The 15,485-nt window shown below is 47.2% G+C and overlaps 1 protein-coding gene across 1 annotated transcript in view; it reads left to right on the top strand.

Moving 5' to 3' along the window:
- The window catches only part of LOC137647270 (uncharacterized protein C3orf38 homolog), a 70,754-nt gene that overhangs the window by 5,432 nt on the left and 49,837 nt on the right, over window positions 1-15,485 (top strand). The window contains exon 3 of the mRNA XM_068380667.1: window positions 14,243-14,406. Within this exon, the coding sequence (XP_068236768.1) occupies window positions 14,243-14,406 (164 nt within the window). The remainder of the gene's footprint in view (window positions 1-14,242; window positions 14,407-15,485) is intronic.

Raw genomic sequence — 15,485 nt, 5'->3', positions numbered from 1 at the left:
GACGGCGACCAGAGGGAGTCAGAGCTTGCCTTTTGGCAGGTTCTGACCATCATGACGGCCCTCAACGAGTTACCAGACCCAGAGATGGCTCCTCTAGAGGGCACCCAAAAGTTTCCAAAGTCCAGTACAGCCGTGCCCTGGTCTCGGGGGTTTCGGGGTGCTTGACGGAAGATAGCATTGCAGCTCCTGGATTATTCTATGTCTTACCGCTCGAACTCGTCCGCCAAATGTCAACCAGAGGAGATATTATGAGGTTCTGGACGAACCTTGCTCTACCAAGTCCCTTCATCACTCCCTTGAAAAACTGACCAAGGGAGTCTCTAAAGAGGCTCTCTGTGCTTCAGGTTTCATTCTCGGCATCGGTGATTGTGAACCAAGAGAAGGTTGCAAAGTATACCATGCAGGTGACTTCAGGCTGGATCTTTTTTGGGATCTGTGGGAATCCTGGTATGGACCGAGGATTTTTTTGAGGAAAGTACCAGGAAGGCTATGGAGACCTTCCTTCTCCCTGGCACCCGCATCATAGAGTTTCTAGCCCACCAGGTAGTGAACCTGTGGGCCAATACTATCTTGAAGTGAAGGGATGCGGTGGCCAAGAGGTTTCACCAATAGGTCCCTAATGCCGAGATCACCAGGCTCGGGAACTCCTTCCTGGAGGTTTCCTTCCTCTTCGAGCCAAAAGACATCGAGCAGGCTGCGGAGAGGTGGAGGAAGTCCAACATGGACTCCCTCCTTCATAGAGCCCTGAAACATCATGGCCCTTCAGACCTCTAGCCAACCAAAAACCTCCACATGTAAGACGGCAGCGATCATAAAGGTGTCTAAAAAGCCCTTTCCTGTCAAGAACTGGAAAGGAACCAAGTCCAACTGTGGGGGAAGCAACAGAGAGGTGGTGGCAGAAGCCGCAAACGCTAGAATAAGTGATCCCCCTGCTTGTCCACCAGTGGGGGATGCCTACAAAGCTGCTGGACCAGGTGGATGCCTACAAAGCTGCTGGACCAGGTGGATGCAGCTTGGGGGCCGAACCTTAGACGGTCTCCGGGATTCGTTCAGGGTATCGCTTCCCATTCACTTCATCTCTCCCTCCACTGACCAAGAATCCAGTGCATGTGAGCTTCTTTGCGATGGGATCAGCAAAGGGGCAGGCCCTTCTGGCCAAAGTCCAGACTATGTTGGAGAAGGGCGCTCTCCTAGAGGTCCTTGATGGGTCCCCAGGTTTCTTCAGTTGACTCTTTCCTGTGAAAAAGGCGTCTGGAGGCAGGAGACTGATCATCGACCTCTCAGCACTGAACAAGTTTGTCGAACAGACTTCGTTCAGCATGGAGACGGCAGACACAGTCAGACTAGTGATAAGTCCACAGGACTTCATGTTTACACTAGATCTAAAGGATGTATACTTCCAGATCCCAGTCCATCCGTCTTCAAGGAAGTATTTAAGATTCAACATAGACGACAAAATACAATACACCACTTCAAGGGGCTGTACTTCGGTCTTTCCACAGCACCTCAGGTCTTCACAAGAGTGTTTACCCTTGTGTCATCCTGGGCACACAGGCTTGGCTTTCGTCTTTGTTACCTGGACGACTGGCTGATCCTAGCAGACTCGATGGCAACCCTCCTTCAGCACCGAGACAGACTTCTGAGGCTTTGCCAAGATCTGGGGATCATGTTAACCCTCGAGAAGTCATCCCTGCTTTCCACTCAAAGACTGTAATACCCAGGCATGAAATTAGACACCAAATAGCACAAAGCCTTCCCTTCAGATGACAGGATAGCGAGGCTGAGGAAGGTCACAAGACCTTTTCTCAGATGAGAAGAACTCCCAGCCCAGAAGTAGCTATGTCTCCTCGGACACATATCATCCTTGGTCCGTCTAATTCCCAATGGTCACCTCAGTATTCGATCTCTCTAGAGGCACCTGAAGTCCAAATGGAATCAGGCCTTTGATTCCTAGGACACCCTGGTCCCCACGGGACCAGAGGAAAAGACAAACCTCTGATGGTGGCTGGCAGACTAGAATCTGCTGAAGGGTGTCAATCTTCTCGTCCTTCCTCCCAATTTGACGCTGTTTTCGGATGCATCAAAAGAAGGGTGGGAGGCCCTTTGCTGCACCACACTGCCTCAGGCCTTTGGTCAGAGCCCGAAAAGTACCTTCCCATAAATCTCCTAGAAATGAAGGCCTTCCGACAGGTTTTAACCTGCATCCAAACCATCCTTGGGCTGCCAGAGCTATCGGCCACCCCTCTGGATGTCAAGGATACGGTCCTAGACCAATTCTATGGCACTCGGATACCCCTGAGGTCCAGTGTAGCTTTTCCCTGGTCAAAGGGGTTGACAAGTGCCAAGTAGAAGGCTGTGTCCCAGGCGACTGGTTTGTCTTCCTCCCCTGGCACCAACTCCTCCCGCCACCTTTCATCAGGCAGCGGAGGTATTATGAAATCCTCAGTGAGGCACTACTAGTCTTGCCTCTAGATCACTCTATAGAGGCACTCTCGAAGGGCATACCCTTTGAGAAATTAGCGGAATTGCCTGTCTTGTTCTTGGCCTCCGAGATCCTGAATCAGGAAAAGGTCGTGAGGTATGCCATGCAGGCTACCTCCTCGCTGGATTTCTGGTTAGGATCTTTGGGACAATTGGTCCGGTCTCAGAACTGGTCCAAACAGTCCACTATGAAGTCTATGGAGACTTTCCTATTATCTGGCATTCAGGCCATCAACTAGTGAACCTTTGGGCCAACACTCTTGAGGAGACGGGATGCCGTAAAAGGAAAACTCCATAGGCAACTCCCTTAGGCTGAGGTAGCAAGGCTCAGAAATGCCCCCTTCGAAGGGGACATCAAGTGGGTGGCTGAGATGTGGAGAAACTCCACTAAGGATTCTCTCACTCACAGGGCCTTGACTGCAAGACCTTATCCTTCTCAGTCACAGAGGAATCAAGCTCCAAAACTGCTGACGAAGAAGGCTAGAGACCCTAAACAATAGAGTCGTAGAATGTTCAACAAGCTTTTTTGAGGTAAGGAGTCCTTCTGTGGAGGCAGAGGCAAGCGAGGGTCTGGCCGAGATTTACCCCGTTTGGACGGGCAATCCTCCCATATGTCCACCTGTGAAGGGATGCCTGAGCAGCCGATGGCAGAGGTTGCTTCACCACGGCGCCAAACCCTGGACAGTCGAGGTGATCCATTCAGGGTATTGCGTCCCGTTCACTCTCTCTCTCCCTCGTCTGATTCGAGTGCCTCTCCCATTAGACTCCTATGAGAAATGATTTGCAAAGGAGTCGGCCCTCCGGGTCGAAGTCCAGACCATGGAGAAAAGGGGTCTCTCCAAGAGATCCGTGACGAGTCTCCAGTCTTTTAAAGTCGACTCTCTTGTAGAAAAGGCGTCTGTAGGCTGGAGACCAGTCATCGATCTCTCCCCCCTGAACAACGTTGTCCAGCAAACTTGGTTCAGGATGGAGACTCCCGACACAGTCAGACTCGTGATCAGACCGAAAGACTTATCACCTCAGGCTTTCGTGAGAGTGTTCGCCCTTATGTCAGCTTGGGCTCATAGACTCGGCATCCATCTCCTAAGATACCTGGACAACTGGCTGATTCTGGCAAACTCGAAGGCGGCCCTTCTCCACCATCAAGACGAGGTTCTAAGGTTTTGCCAAGATCTGGGGATCATGGTAAACCCCGAGAAGTCTCATTGGATTCCCTCTCAAAAACTGGTATATCTAGGCATGCTATTGGACACTGTAAGACACAAAGCATATTCATCAGACGAAAGGATTCAAAGGCTGAGGAAGATAGCACGGCCCCTCCTCAGACGGGACGAGCTCCCAGCGCAGAGTTGGATACGTGTGCTTGGTCACCTCTCTTCTTTGGTACGTCCAGTTCCAAGCAGCCGCCTCAGGATGAGATCCCTCCAGTGATGGCTGAATTCCCATTGGAATCAGACCACCGATTCCAGTGACTCTAATCTGTATATGGCCAGAGGAACAGACAGACCTCAGATGGTTGATGACAGACCTAAACCTCTGCAAATGCGTCTATCTTCTCGTTTTCCCCACGAATTTGATGCTCTTTAGATGCATCAAAAGAAGGGTGGGGGGCCCACATGTTGCACCACACGACCTCCGGCCAGTGGTCAGAATCCAAAAGGTGTCAGCATATAAACCTGTTAGAAATGAGGGCAGCCTTCCTTGCCCTCAAACAGTTCTTGGCAGGGCACTCTGTAGTGTTGAGCGACAACACTACTGTAGTTGATTAATTAAACTAACAAGGCAGTATCATTTTGCAGCCACTGTGCCATCTAGCAGTAGAGATACTCAGATGGGCAGAAGACAACTCAGTGTCCTTATCAGCTTGCTTCATCCCAGGCAAGCGGAATGTGCTAGCAGACAGTCTGAGCAGAGTGACTCAGATAGTTGGCTCCATGTGGTCTTTGAATCATCTAGTAGCCAACAAAGTCCTGACTTTGTGGGGTTCCCCGACTGTAGATCTGTTTGCAACGGCCCTGAATTGCAGGCTCCCGTTGTACTGCTCATCAGTCCCTGATCCCCAGGCTCTTTGGCAAGATGCACTCCAACATCAATGGGAGGATATGGACGTTTACGAGCTCCCCTCCTTTTGTCTGATGGGAAAAGTCCTCAACCAAGTACAAGTAAGCAGGAACTTACTAATGACGCTTATAGCTCCGCTGTGGCATCATGCAGAATGGTTCTCGGACCTTCTGCAAACTCCTTATGGAGATCCCGAGGGAGTTCCCTCCATGACCCGATCTACTCAAACAACCACATGCCAATATCTATCACAGAACTATAGCTTCGATTCAACTTCACGCTTGGAGACTGTCCAGTACCTCCTCTCACAGAGAGGCTTTTCGTAACACTCAATAGCATCAGTCTACCAAGCTAAGTGGTCAGTGTTTTGTGGTTGGTGTTGTGGAAGGGGCATCTCTCCCCTCGATGCCACTGTTCCCACCATAACGGAGTTCTGTGTACTGTACACCTTCAGGAAGAAATGTTTTTTCAGTTTCAGCAGTCAAATGCTACTGCTCGGCCTTGAGTCTTGCCTTTAAACTGAAGAGAGTAGATATTTCCTCCTCGTTGGAACTTTACTTACTCATACGGAGTTATAAGATTACTTGTCCCCAGTCGGAACTTAGGCTTCCTCCTTTGAACGTGGTTCGGGTTCTTCAGTCCCTGAAGGGCCCACCTTACGAACCATTACGCAAGGCAACAGATTGCCACCTCACTTGGAAAACAGTGTTCCTACTTGCTTTGGTTCGGCCAAAAGAGTTCGGGAGCTCCATGGTCTATCTTCTAACGTCTTCATTCGAGGGAATAGGAAGAAGTAATCCTCGGGAACGTCCCTGGGTTTATTGCTAAGACTCAAAATCCGGGTGTACAGGACCCTAGGTTCGGTCCATTCAGGATAGAGAGTCCTCGTTCTGTAACTGAAGATCCAGACCAACCGCTACTTTGTCCAGTGAGGAGTCTTAGATGTTACCTTAAGAGAACTGCAGCAGCTCGCCCCTGTGTACAAGCACTGCTCGTAAGCATGGGTCAGGTCAAGAGGAGGGTCACTAGGAATTCCATATCCTCATGGATATGCAAGACGATGGAGGTCGCCTTAAATCCAGACCCTCCTCCTTCCAAACAACCCAATGCTTATGACATCAAGGGCATTGCAACGTCCCTGGCATTCAAAAACAACTCTGTGGCGCAGGTATTGCAAGCTGGTGTGTGAAAACGTCAGACAAAGTTCACCGCCCACTACCTGCAAGACGTAATGCACAGGAACCTGGATACGTTCTCCATAGGTCCTGTGGTGGCTGCACAAGTGGTCTAAACACCTCAAGCTCCTTGTTGGACAAGTAGCAGAGGGTTGAAGGCTAAGGTTACCCAGGTTAGTCTGGGGTAAATGAGTAGAATGACTGGCTCTTTCTTCTTTTCACCTTCTCCCCCCTGGGGGGGAAAAACAGCACCGTGTTCCCTCAGCATAAGCTGACCTCACCTCTCTGCAGGTAAGACTCATTTCACTTTTGTATCCAAAGTATAGAATTAATACTTTGTTACGTCCCCAATACCTCTCAAGGGAGGGTATTGGGTAATGTCTAAGAAATCTCGGTTTGTATATGAGTTCCTACGTTAAAGACCAGCCGTGTTGCGAGTTTCACAAACGCACAAACTTCTTCAGGCCACTAATAGCGCTTGCCCCTGAGGCCATAGCAAGAGAATTTAGCGAGGGTAAGGGTTTCTACTAGTTTGGTCTTACCAAAGTAAAGAGAACCCTGGGTCAAATACTTTAGCCAGTTGATAAAGAACTTCCTCCCTCCTAAGAATGAGTCTACGCAATATAAATAGTGGAGTTCTTGTATTTGCACTGGTACAAATGACAAATTTTATAATAATTTGTATTTTTCCTAGCACACAAACACGACACTATTTATACACATGGGCCCGTCACCCTATCCCAAAAGGTCCTGCCAGTAAGCAAACTGGTTACTCAACCTACATGTGGGAGTGAGCGGGTGCGCTAGTTATCCCTCACTGAAAATTATCATTGCTATTTCAGCTTCGCCGAAAACAATGTACCCAATATAAATAGTGTCATTTGTGTGCTAGGAAAAATACAATTTTCAATATTAATCTTACCCGATGATCATGTAGCTGTCAACTCCGTTGCCCGACAGAAATCTACGGTCGGGATACGCCAGCGATCGCTATCCAGGTGGGGGTGTACACAACAGCGCCATCTGTGAGTAGGTACTCAAGTACTTCTTGTCAACAAGAACTCAATTTTTCCTCTGTCGTGCCACCGGCAAGACCTACTTGGATACGCTGTTAATTCTGGAGTTGTTGTTCACGATTTGGTGATGTATTCACTCTAGAGTTTAGCCTTCGCTATTCAGGAAGCTTTATCTTTAGCTTAGCAAGCTTTTGGAATTAATTTAGATTAATTGTTAACGAACTTTGCTAGATTTTGGAATTCCCCCTTGACTACTTCTACAATTCAAGATGTCTGACCAGTCTCAAGTCCCTAAGTACAGGCAGTGTAGCGTTAGGACTTGTTCTAGGCGTCTTCCGAAGGCCTCCTTAGATCCTCACACCGTTTGTTCCAATTGTAGGGGTAAATCCTGTCAATTGGAAGATCGATGTGAGGAATGCGCTGGGCTTTCGGAATTCGATTTTAACGAATTCCTTAAAAATGCACGTAGGTTAGAGAAGGAGAGAATCAGGAGGAGTTCTTCTCGCTCTGTGGATTTTTCCTCTCCCCATGCCCCTCAACCTTTACCTTCCCCTGTAGTGGTGACTCCCGACCCTGCTACTAGTGCTCAGCCATCCATGGCGGATATGATGCGTGCCATTCAGGCTCTCGGTGACAGAGTGGAGTCATTGGCTAATGACCGTAATCAGCTTTTGGCAGATGTCAAAGAGCTGAAAGCGAAAAGTGCAGTGGGAAGTGTTATCAGTGCTAGTGATGTGAAAAGTGTCAGTGTCAGTGTTGCGCATGAGGGTACATCTGTGCGTGCCAGTCGTCCTCCCAGTCCGGGACCTCTTGCAAGCTCCCAAGCCCAGGGGAGAAGCAATGTCGAAGGACCAAAGGGTTCGGCAGGCCTTGATCTGCGCACGGATGTATCCTCAGTGGTTGCGGACGTATCTGTCAAAGATCGTCCCAGCCACAAACAGACGAATGAGCCCTACCATTCCTCGTCTGTGGAAGAAGTTTCCAGGAGGAAACGATGGACCAAGGTTTCACGACCGCTCAAGCGTAAGGTCCCTTCCGAGCGAGTCCAACGGCCCAGGTGTAGCCACTGGGTCAGTTCGGACTCGCCGCAGTCTTCCGATGACTGCACACCTCCCAAGAGAGGTAGAGTGGTTCCACAACAGGCTACTGCTCCGTCTGTTGCTGCTCCAACCACGGTAGACCCTAAGTGGTCCATGCTGCAGACTATGCAGTCTCAGCTTGCGGCATTCATGCAGGAGTATCATGCTGAGAAGGTTGACACTGCACCTGTTAACCTACAACCCGCCGAGGTTGTGCGCTCAGCAGATACTGCGGCTGCCTGCTCCCACACTCCACCTGTGAGAGCTCCACCACCGATGCGCAGTCCACCCTGCCAGACGCATGTTCTTGCTGCACCATCCGTAGACATGCGTGAGCTACCGCATCAGCAGTGGGAAGGTGCTGTAGAGCTGCTGGGGTCTGCCTCTATGCGGCATGCTCCGCAACCCATGCAGCAAGCTCCGCAACCCATGCGGCATGCTCCGCATACCACACAGCATGCTCCGCAACCCACGGCAACCCCTCACACGCACCAACACTCTGCTTTTGTTGTTGCCAGCTCGCAGACTGACCAGCAGCGGCATGATGTTGGATCCGCAGCAGCTACGCATGCACCCGTACTGCCGGATTCAGCCGTTCAGCTTTCTGCTCTGCCTTTGCCACTTTCTACTCAGCTTTCGGATGATGGAGTATCGGATGACGAAGCTGCACATTTGGATGAACCGCACTCCGACTTTGAAGGGCCCAAGTCTACGCCTCCCTCCTTAGACTTTCGTAAAGTCCTTGCCTTGTTCAGGGACTTGTATCCAGAGCAGTTTGTGTCTGCAACCCCTCGCTCTCCTCCCTCCGAGTTTGCTCTGGGCATGCAGTCTGCTGCTCCTGCCTTCACCAAGCTTGTTCTCGCACGCTCATCCAAGAGAGCTTTGAGGGTTATGGGAGAGTGGTTGCAGTCCAAGAAGCAACTGGGAAAGACTGCTTTCATCTTTCCTCCTACCAAGCTTGCTTCTAAGTCGAGCGTCTGGTATGCCACGGGAGAGGAACCCGGCTTGGGAGTTCCTGCCTCTGCCCAGGGCGACTTCTCAAGTCTGGTTGACTCTCCCCGCAGGTTGGCTATGAGACGATCGAAGATCTGCTGGTCCTTTTCTGACATGGATCATCTGTTGAAGGGAGTCTTTCGTGCCTTCGAGATCTTCAACTTCCTCGATTGGTGTTTGGGAGCTTTAAGCAGAAAGACTTCCCCTTCGGATAAGGACGCTGCCATGCTGATCATGTCTAGCATGGACAAAGCCATTCGGGATGGGTCTGGTGAGCTTGCGGCTTCGTACGTGTCAGGAGTGCTTAAGAAGAGAGAACATCTTTGCTCCTTCTTATCGGCTGGTATCACCCCTTGTCAGAAGTCAGAGTTGTTGTTTGCTCCTCTCTCCAAGTGTCTGTTTCCGGAGGAGCTGATCAAGGGGATGGCTGCCTCGCTTATCCAGAAGGATACTCATGATCTGATGGCTTCTTCCGCACGTAAGGCTAAAACCTTACCTTCCGTGCCTAGACCCTTCCGCCCTGCAGCAGTAGACACTCCTGCAACTAGGTTCATCCCGCCCTTTCGTGGCAGAACCTCCAGCAGAGGAGGTACCCGTGCTGACAGTCACCGTGGCAAATCCAAGAAGGGTTCCAAGTCCGCAAAAGGCAAGTTCTGACTGCCTTCCTCTCCAGACAGCAGTGGGAGCCAGACTCAAGACCTTCTGGCAAGCTTGGGAGAACAGAGGTGCAGACGCTCAGTCTGTGAAGTGGCTAAGGGAGGGATACAGAATTCCGTTCTGCCGCAGTCCCCCACTAGCTACATCTCCCATCAACCTCTCTCCCAACTACAAGGAGAAGGACAAGAGGCTAGCGTTGCAACAAGAGGTGTCGCTCTTGCTACAAAAGGAAGCGGTAGTCATAGTCCGGGACCATCAATCCCCGGGCTTCTACAACCGTCTCTTCCTGGTAGCGAAGAAGACAGGAGGTTGGAGACCGGTGCTGGACGTCAGTGCTCTCAATGCTTTTGTCACCAAGCAGACGTTCACGATGGAGACGACGAAGTCGGTCCTAGCAGCGGTCAGGCAGGAGGACTGGATGGTCTCGTTAGACCTGAAAGACGCGTACTTTCACGTCCCCATCCATCCAGACTCCCAACCTTTCCTAAGGTTCGTCTTTGGAAAGGTTGTGTACCAGTTCCAAGCCCTGTGCTTTGGCCTAAGCACGGCACCTCTTGTGTTTACCAGACTGATGAGGAATATTGCGAAATTCCTTCACTTGGCAGACATCAGAGCCTCCTTCTATTTGGACGACTGGCTTTGAAGAGCTCCAACAAGTCGTCGCTGTCTGGAGAATCTCAGATGGACTATGGATCTGACCAAGGAATTGGGCCTCCTGGTCAATATAGAGAAGTCCCAGCTCGTCCCATCCCAGACCATTGTCTATCTAGGTATGGAGATTCAGAGTCGAGCTTTTCGGGCTTTTCCGTCGGCCCCAAGGATCAATCAAGCCCAAGAATGCATCCAGAGCATGCTGAGAAGGAACCGATGTTCAGTCAGGCAGTGGATGAGTCTGACAGGGACACTTTCATCGCTGGCCCAGTTCATCGAGTTAGGGAGACTCCACCTCCGCCCCCTTCAGTATCATCTAGCTGCTCATTGGAGAAAGGACATGACGCTAGAAGCAGTCTCAGTGCCTGTTTCCGAAGAGATGAGGTTTACGCTAACGTGGTGGAAGAACAGCATTCTTCTCAAGGAAGGTCTACCATTGGCTGTTCAGACCCCCGACCACCGTCTCTTCTCGGACGCATCGGACACGGGCTGGGGTGCGACACTGGACGGACAGGAATGCTCGGGCACATGGAATCAAGAGCAAAGGACACTTCACATCAATTGCAAGGAGTTGTTGGCGGTTCATCTGGCCTTGATAAACTTCAAGTCCCTCCAGCTAAACAAGGTGGTGGAGGTGAACTCCGACAACACCACAGCCTTGGCTTACATCTCCAAGCAGGGAGGGACTCATTCGAGGAAGTTGTTCGAGATCGCAAGGGACCTCCTCATTTGGTCAAAAGATCGAAAGCTTTCGCTGGTAACGAGGTTCATTCAGGGCGATATGAATGTCATGGCAGATCGCCTCAGCCGGAAGGGTCAGGTCATCCCCACAGAGTGGACCCTTCACAAGAATGTTTGCAGCAGACTATGGGCCCTGTGGGGTCAGCCCACCATAGATCTATTCGCTACCTCGATGACCAAGAGGCTCCCGATGTATTGTTCTCCGATTCCAGACCCAGCAGCAGTTCACGTGGATGCCTTTCTGCTGGATTGGTCCCATCTCGACCTGTATGCGTTCCCGCCGTTCAAGATTGTCAACAGGGTACTTCAGAAGTTCGCCTCTCACAAAGGGACACGGCTGATGTTGGTTGCTCCCCTCTGGCCCGCGAGAGAATGGTTCACCGAGGTACTGCAATGGCTAGTGGACGTTCCCAGGACTCTTCCTCTAAGAGTGGACCTTCTGCGTCAACCTCACGTAAAGAAGGTACACCCAAACCTCCACGCTCTTCGTCTGACTGCCTTCAGACTATCGAAAGACTCTCAAGAGCTAGAGGCTTTTCGAAGGAGGCAGCCAGAGCGATTGCCAGAGCAAGGAGGACATCCACTCTCAGAGTCTATCAGTCTAAATGGGAAGTCTTCCGAAGCTGGTGCAGGGCGAATGCAGTTTCCTCAACCAGTACCACTGTAACCCAGATTGCTGACTTCCTGTTACATCTAAGGAACGTAAGATCCCTATCAGCTCCTACGATCAAGGGTTACAGAAGTATGTTGGCAGCGGTATTCCGCCACAGAGGCTTGGATCTTTCCACCAACAAAGATCTACAGGACCTCCTTAGGTCTTTTGAGACCTCAAAGGAACGTCGGTTGTCCACACCAGGCTGGAATCTAGACGTGGTTTTAAGATTCCTAATGTCATCAAGATTTGAACCGCTCCAATCAGCCTCTTTTAAGGACCTCACATTAAAAACACTTTTCCTCGTTTGCTTAGCAACAGCTAAAAGAGTCAGTGAGATCCACGCCTTCAGCAGGAACATAGGTTTTACATCTGAAACGGCTACATGTTCCTTGCAGCTCGGTTTTTTGGCTAAAAACGAGCTTCCTTCCCGTCCTTGGCCTAAGTCGTTCGAGATCCCAAGCCTGTCCAACTTGGTGGGGAACGAAATAGAGAGAGTACTTTGCCCAGTAAGAGCTCTTAGGTACTATTTAAGAAGGTCAAAGCCATTACGAGGACAATCAGAAGCTTTATGGTGTTCTATCAAGAAGCCTACTCTACCGATGTCTAAGAACGCAGTTTCTTACTACATCAGGCTTCTGATTAGAGAGGCACATTCTCATCTGAAGGAAGAAGACCTTGCTTTGCTGAAGGTAAGGACACATGAAGTGAGAGCTGTTGCTACTTCAGTGGCCATCAAACAGAACCGTTCTCTGCAGAGTGTTATGGATGCAACCTATTGGAGAAGCAAGTCAGTGTTCGCATCATTCTATCTCAAAGATGTCCAGTCTCTTTACGAGAACTGCTACACCCTGGGACCATTCGTAGCAGCGAGTGCAGTAGTAGGTGAGGGCTCAGCCACTACATTCCCATAATCCCATAACCTTTTTAATCTTTCTCTTGAATACTTTTTATTGTTGTTTTTTGGGTTGTACGGAAGGCTAAGAAGCCTTCCGCATCCTGGTTGATTTGGCGGGTGGTCAAATTCTTTCTTGAGTAGCGCCTAGGTTAGAGGTTGTGATGAGGTCCTTTAGTATGGGTTGCAGCCCTTTATACTTCAGCACCTAGGAGTCGTTCAGCATCCTAAGAGGACCGCTAGGCTCAGTAAGGAAGACGTACTTAAAAAAGGCAGAGTAATAGTTCAAGTCGACTTCCTTACCAGGTAATTATTTATTTTATGTTTGTTATTTTGAATAACTGATAAAATGAAATACGGGATACTTAGCTTCTTTTGTTAACATGTATGCTGGTCTCCACCCACCACCCTGGGTGTGAATCAGCTACATGATCATCGGGTAAGATTAATATTGAAAAATGTTATTTTCATTAGTAAAATAAATTTTTGAATATACTTACCCGATGATCATGAATTTAAGGACCCTCCCTTCCTCCCCATAGAGAACCAGTGGACCGAGGAGAAAATTGAGTTCTTGTTGACAAGAAGTACTTGAGTACCTACTCACAGATGGCGCTGTTGTGTACACCCCCACCTGGATAGCGATCGCTGGCGTATCCCGACCGTAGATTTCTGTCGGGCAACGGAGTTGACAGCTACATGATCATCGGGTAAGTATATTCAAAAATTTATTTTACTAATGAAAATAACATATTATTACAAATTTGTATTACTCAAAGATTTTTATGATATCAAGAAGTTTTTCATGAAATGTAATAATGTAATACTGTCGTGACAAGTTTTATTGTAGCTAACTTTTGTTTCACTTAGTTTTTAGCATTTTATTTTGAATGAATAAGCATGAGGTACCCAGGTTATATTGGCTGTTTAGAATTGCTGCACCTTGAAAAATTTACCAACTCTCACTAGACATAACGCACTTTTGGATACATCTCTTGAATTGAATGTTAAGAGTAAAGTCTAGCTTTGTCGCAAAAATGTGCGGAATATTGTCAGCTCGTGAAGTACAGTATCTTTAAAATTTTTGTTAAGGATGAAAAAGAAATTACGATTATATAAGATTCAGGTTTCTGTATTGTATTTGTTACTTAAAATTTAAATGCTGCAGGTGAGTCACAGATAATTGCTAGAGTAGTAAATGACTTTAGTTTTGTTTTGAAGAGTCCTTCTTGCGCCCCTAATGTGAGATATTGACTTGAGAGAAGGACGACTTGAAATCTCTTTTGTACTTGTATGACTTGGATCTTGGCTAAAACCTTATGTAGGATATCGAGCTGTAAGTAATGTTCCGTTTCGTTATTCTAAAGTTTAACCATCTTAGGATGAAATGTTTTGCCGTGCCAATGCTTAATATTTCTATGTTCGTGGAATTCTCCATGAGGGCTTTTTATGTTTAAAATTTGGTAGTTTTTACAGGAAAAAGTATTTAGTTACACAATCAGGAGGAAACATTTTTATCTATTCATGAAAAGCCAGAAAATTTATATATATATATATCTTATTAGAGCGCAACAAATATCTTCATATTTATTTTGTATTAAGAAAGGCAAAAGTCTGTATGTTCTTTTTTGCAGTGCAAAAGTTAAAAGTAAAAACTTTGTACTTATATCTAGCTATGAATGGCTGAGATAACACAAAGAATGAGAAAGAAAACAAAATACAGGAAGGGCATAGGGGGAGGTTTATTTACCAACAGTGTATTACATGAGTCATGAATATGTATCAGCTACCATAGTTTGATTTGATTTAAAGATAATTTATTGCAAACATTGTACTTACAGAAGCAATTGAAGCCATCTTACTTCATACGCCAGATTTAGCACGTTTGTTTTCTTACAAACGTGTCAGGAGCCAATCACTGTTTCAGTATTTACACAAGTATGGTGTACCAACAGAACGTTCTGCAAGCAAAACCGAACTTGTGATGGCTGTCCAGGGATTTTGGGTAAGTTTTCTCAAGTTTTGTTTTGGGAATGATTAAATTTTTAGATTTTTTTTCATTAATTGTAAATTGAAAAGTTTGAAAGGTAAAAATCATTCTTGTAAACTCTGCCAAAAATTTAACCAAGTTCAATCAATTATCTTTCAATGAAATTTTGTAGCAGCTCTATAATATATATCAAAAATTTTAAAAGTACTGTAATTTGTATTTTTCAATATTAAACTTAGCCGGTGATCATATAAGCTGCAACTCTGTTGCTCGACAGAAAAACCTACGGTTAAAATACGCCAGCGATCGCTATGCAGGTGGGGGTGTACATCAACAGCGCCATCTGTCGAGCAGGTACTTAGTACTCCAAGTAAACAAAGAACCAATTTTCTCTCTGTCGGGCTACCGGCAAGACCTACTAATACGCTGTTACTAACTGGATTTGTTTTCACAACTATTTGGTGAAGTACACTATTCTAGTTTTGAGCTTTCGCTATGCAGGTGTTTTATCTTCATCTCAAAACTTGAACTCGTTTTGGATAGATTTAATTATGGTGACAAAGAGAGTATGGACTCTCTTTCACTTTTAAATGGTCGACCCTTCCCTTAGACGGAAGTGTGTTTAGGTTTTTAGTAATTTTGCTTAACACGTTATAGATCTATATATTTTATATCTCTCCGCCTTTATTAGGCCTCTTCGATTAACTTTCCATTTATTATAAACATATAAAAATAAATTTTTATGTTTTGTTTATATGCGACCTTTCCTGATAGTAGGCGGTCCTAACTTGGAACCGAAGTTAATCAACGTTGAGCCCGTTATATCGTATTTAGCCTTTAAGGAATTTAAAACTTTTTAAATAATGTTTTATGAAAGAATTTCTTTGATAGTCTTCGTACTTTTTTTCAAAGATGAACTAACGTTTAGTTTTTTAGACTACGCAGTTGTTGACGTTCAGGACGTTCAACATGCGCTCTATCGTTACGATAGAGAGAGAGTGTATCACGGTTTCACTTTGCAGTAAGAGTAAAATCGATTCTGACGTTTCGTTCATTCTTTCTTAGCTTAAATGTTTTAAATTCTAAATTAAAGG

The sequence above is a fragment of the Palaemon carinicauda genome, chromosome 9, assembly GCF_036898095.1.
Source record: "Palaemon carinicauda isolate YSFRI2023 chromosome 9, ASM3689809v2, whole genome shotgun sequence".
NCBI classification, from domain to species: Eukaryota; Metazoa; Arthropoda; class Malacostraca; order Decapoda; family Palaemonidae; genus Palaemon; species Palaemon carinicauda.
The sequence above is the reverse complement of the archived record's forward strand: the minus strand, read 5'-3'. Positions and strand labels throughout refer to the sequence as shown.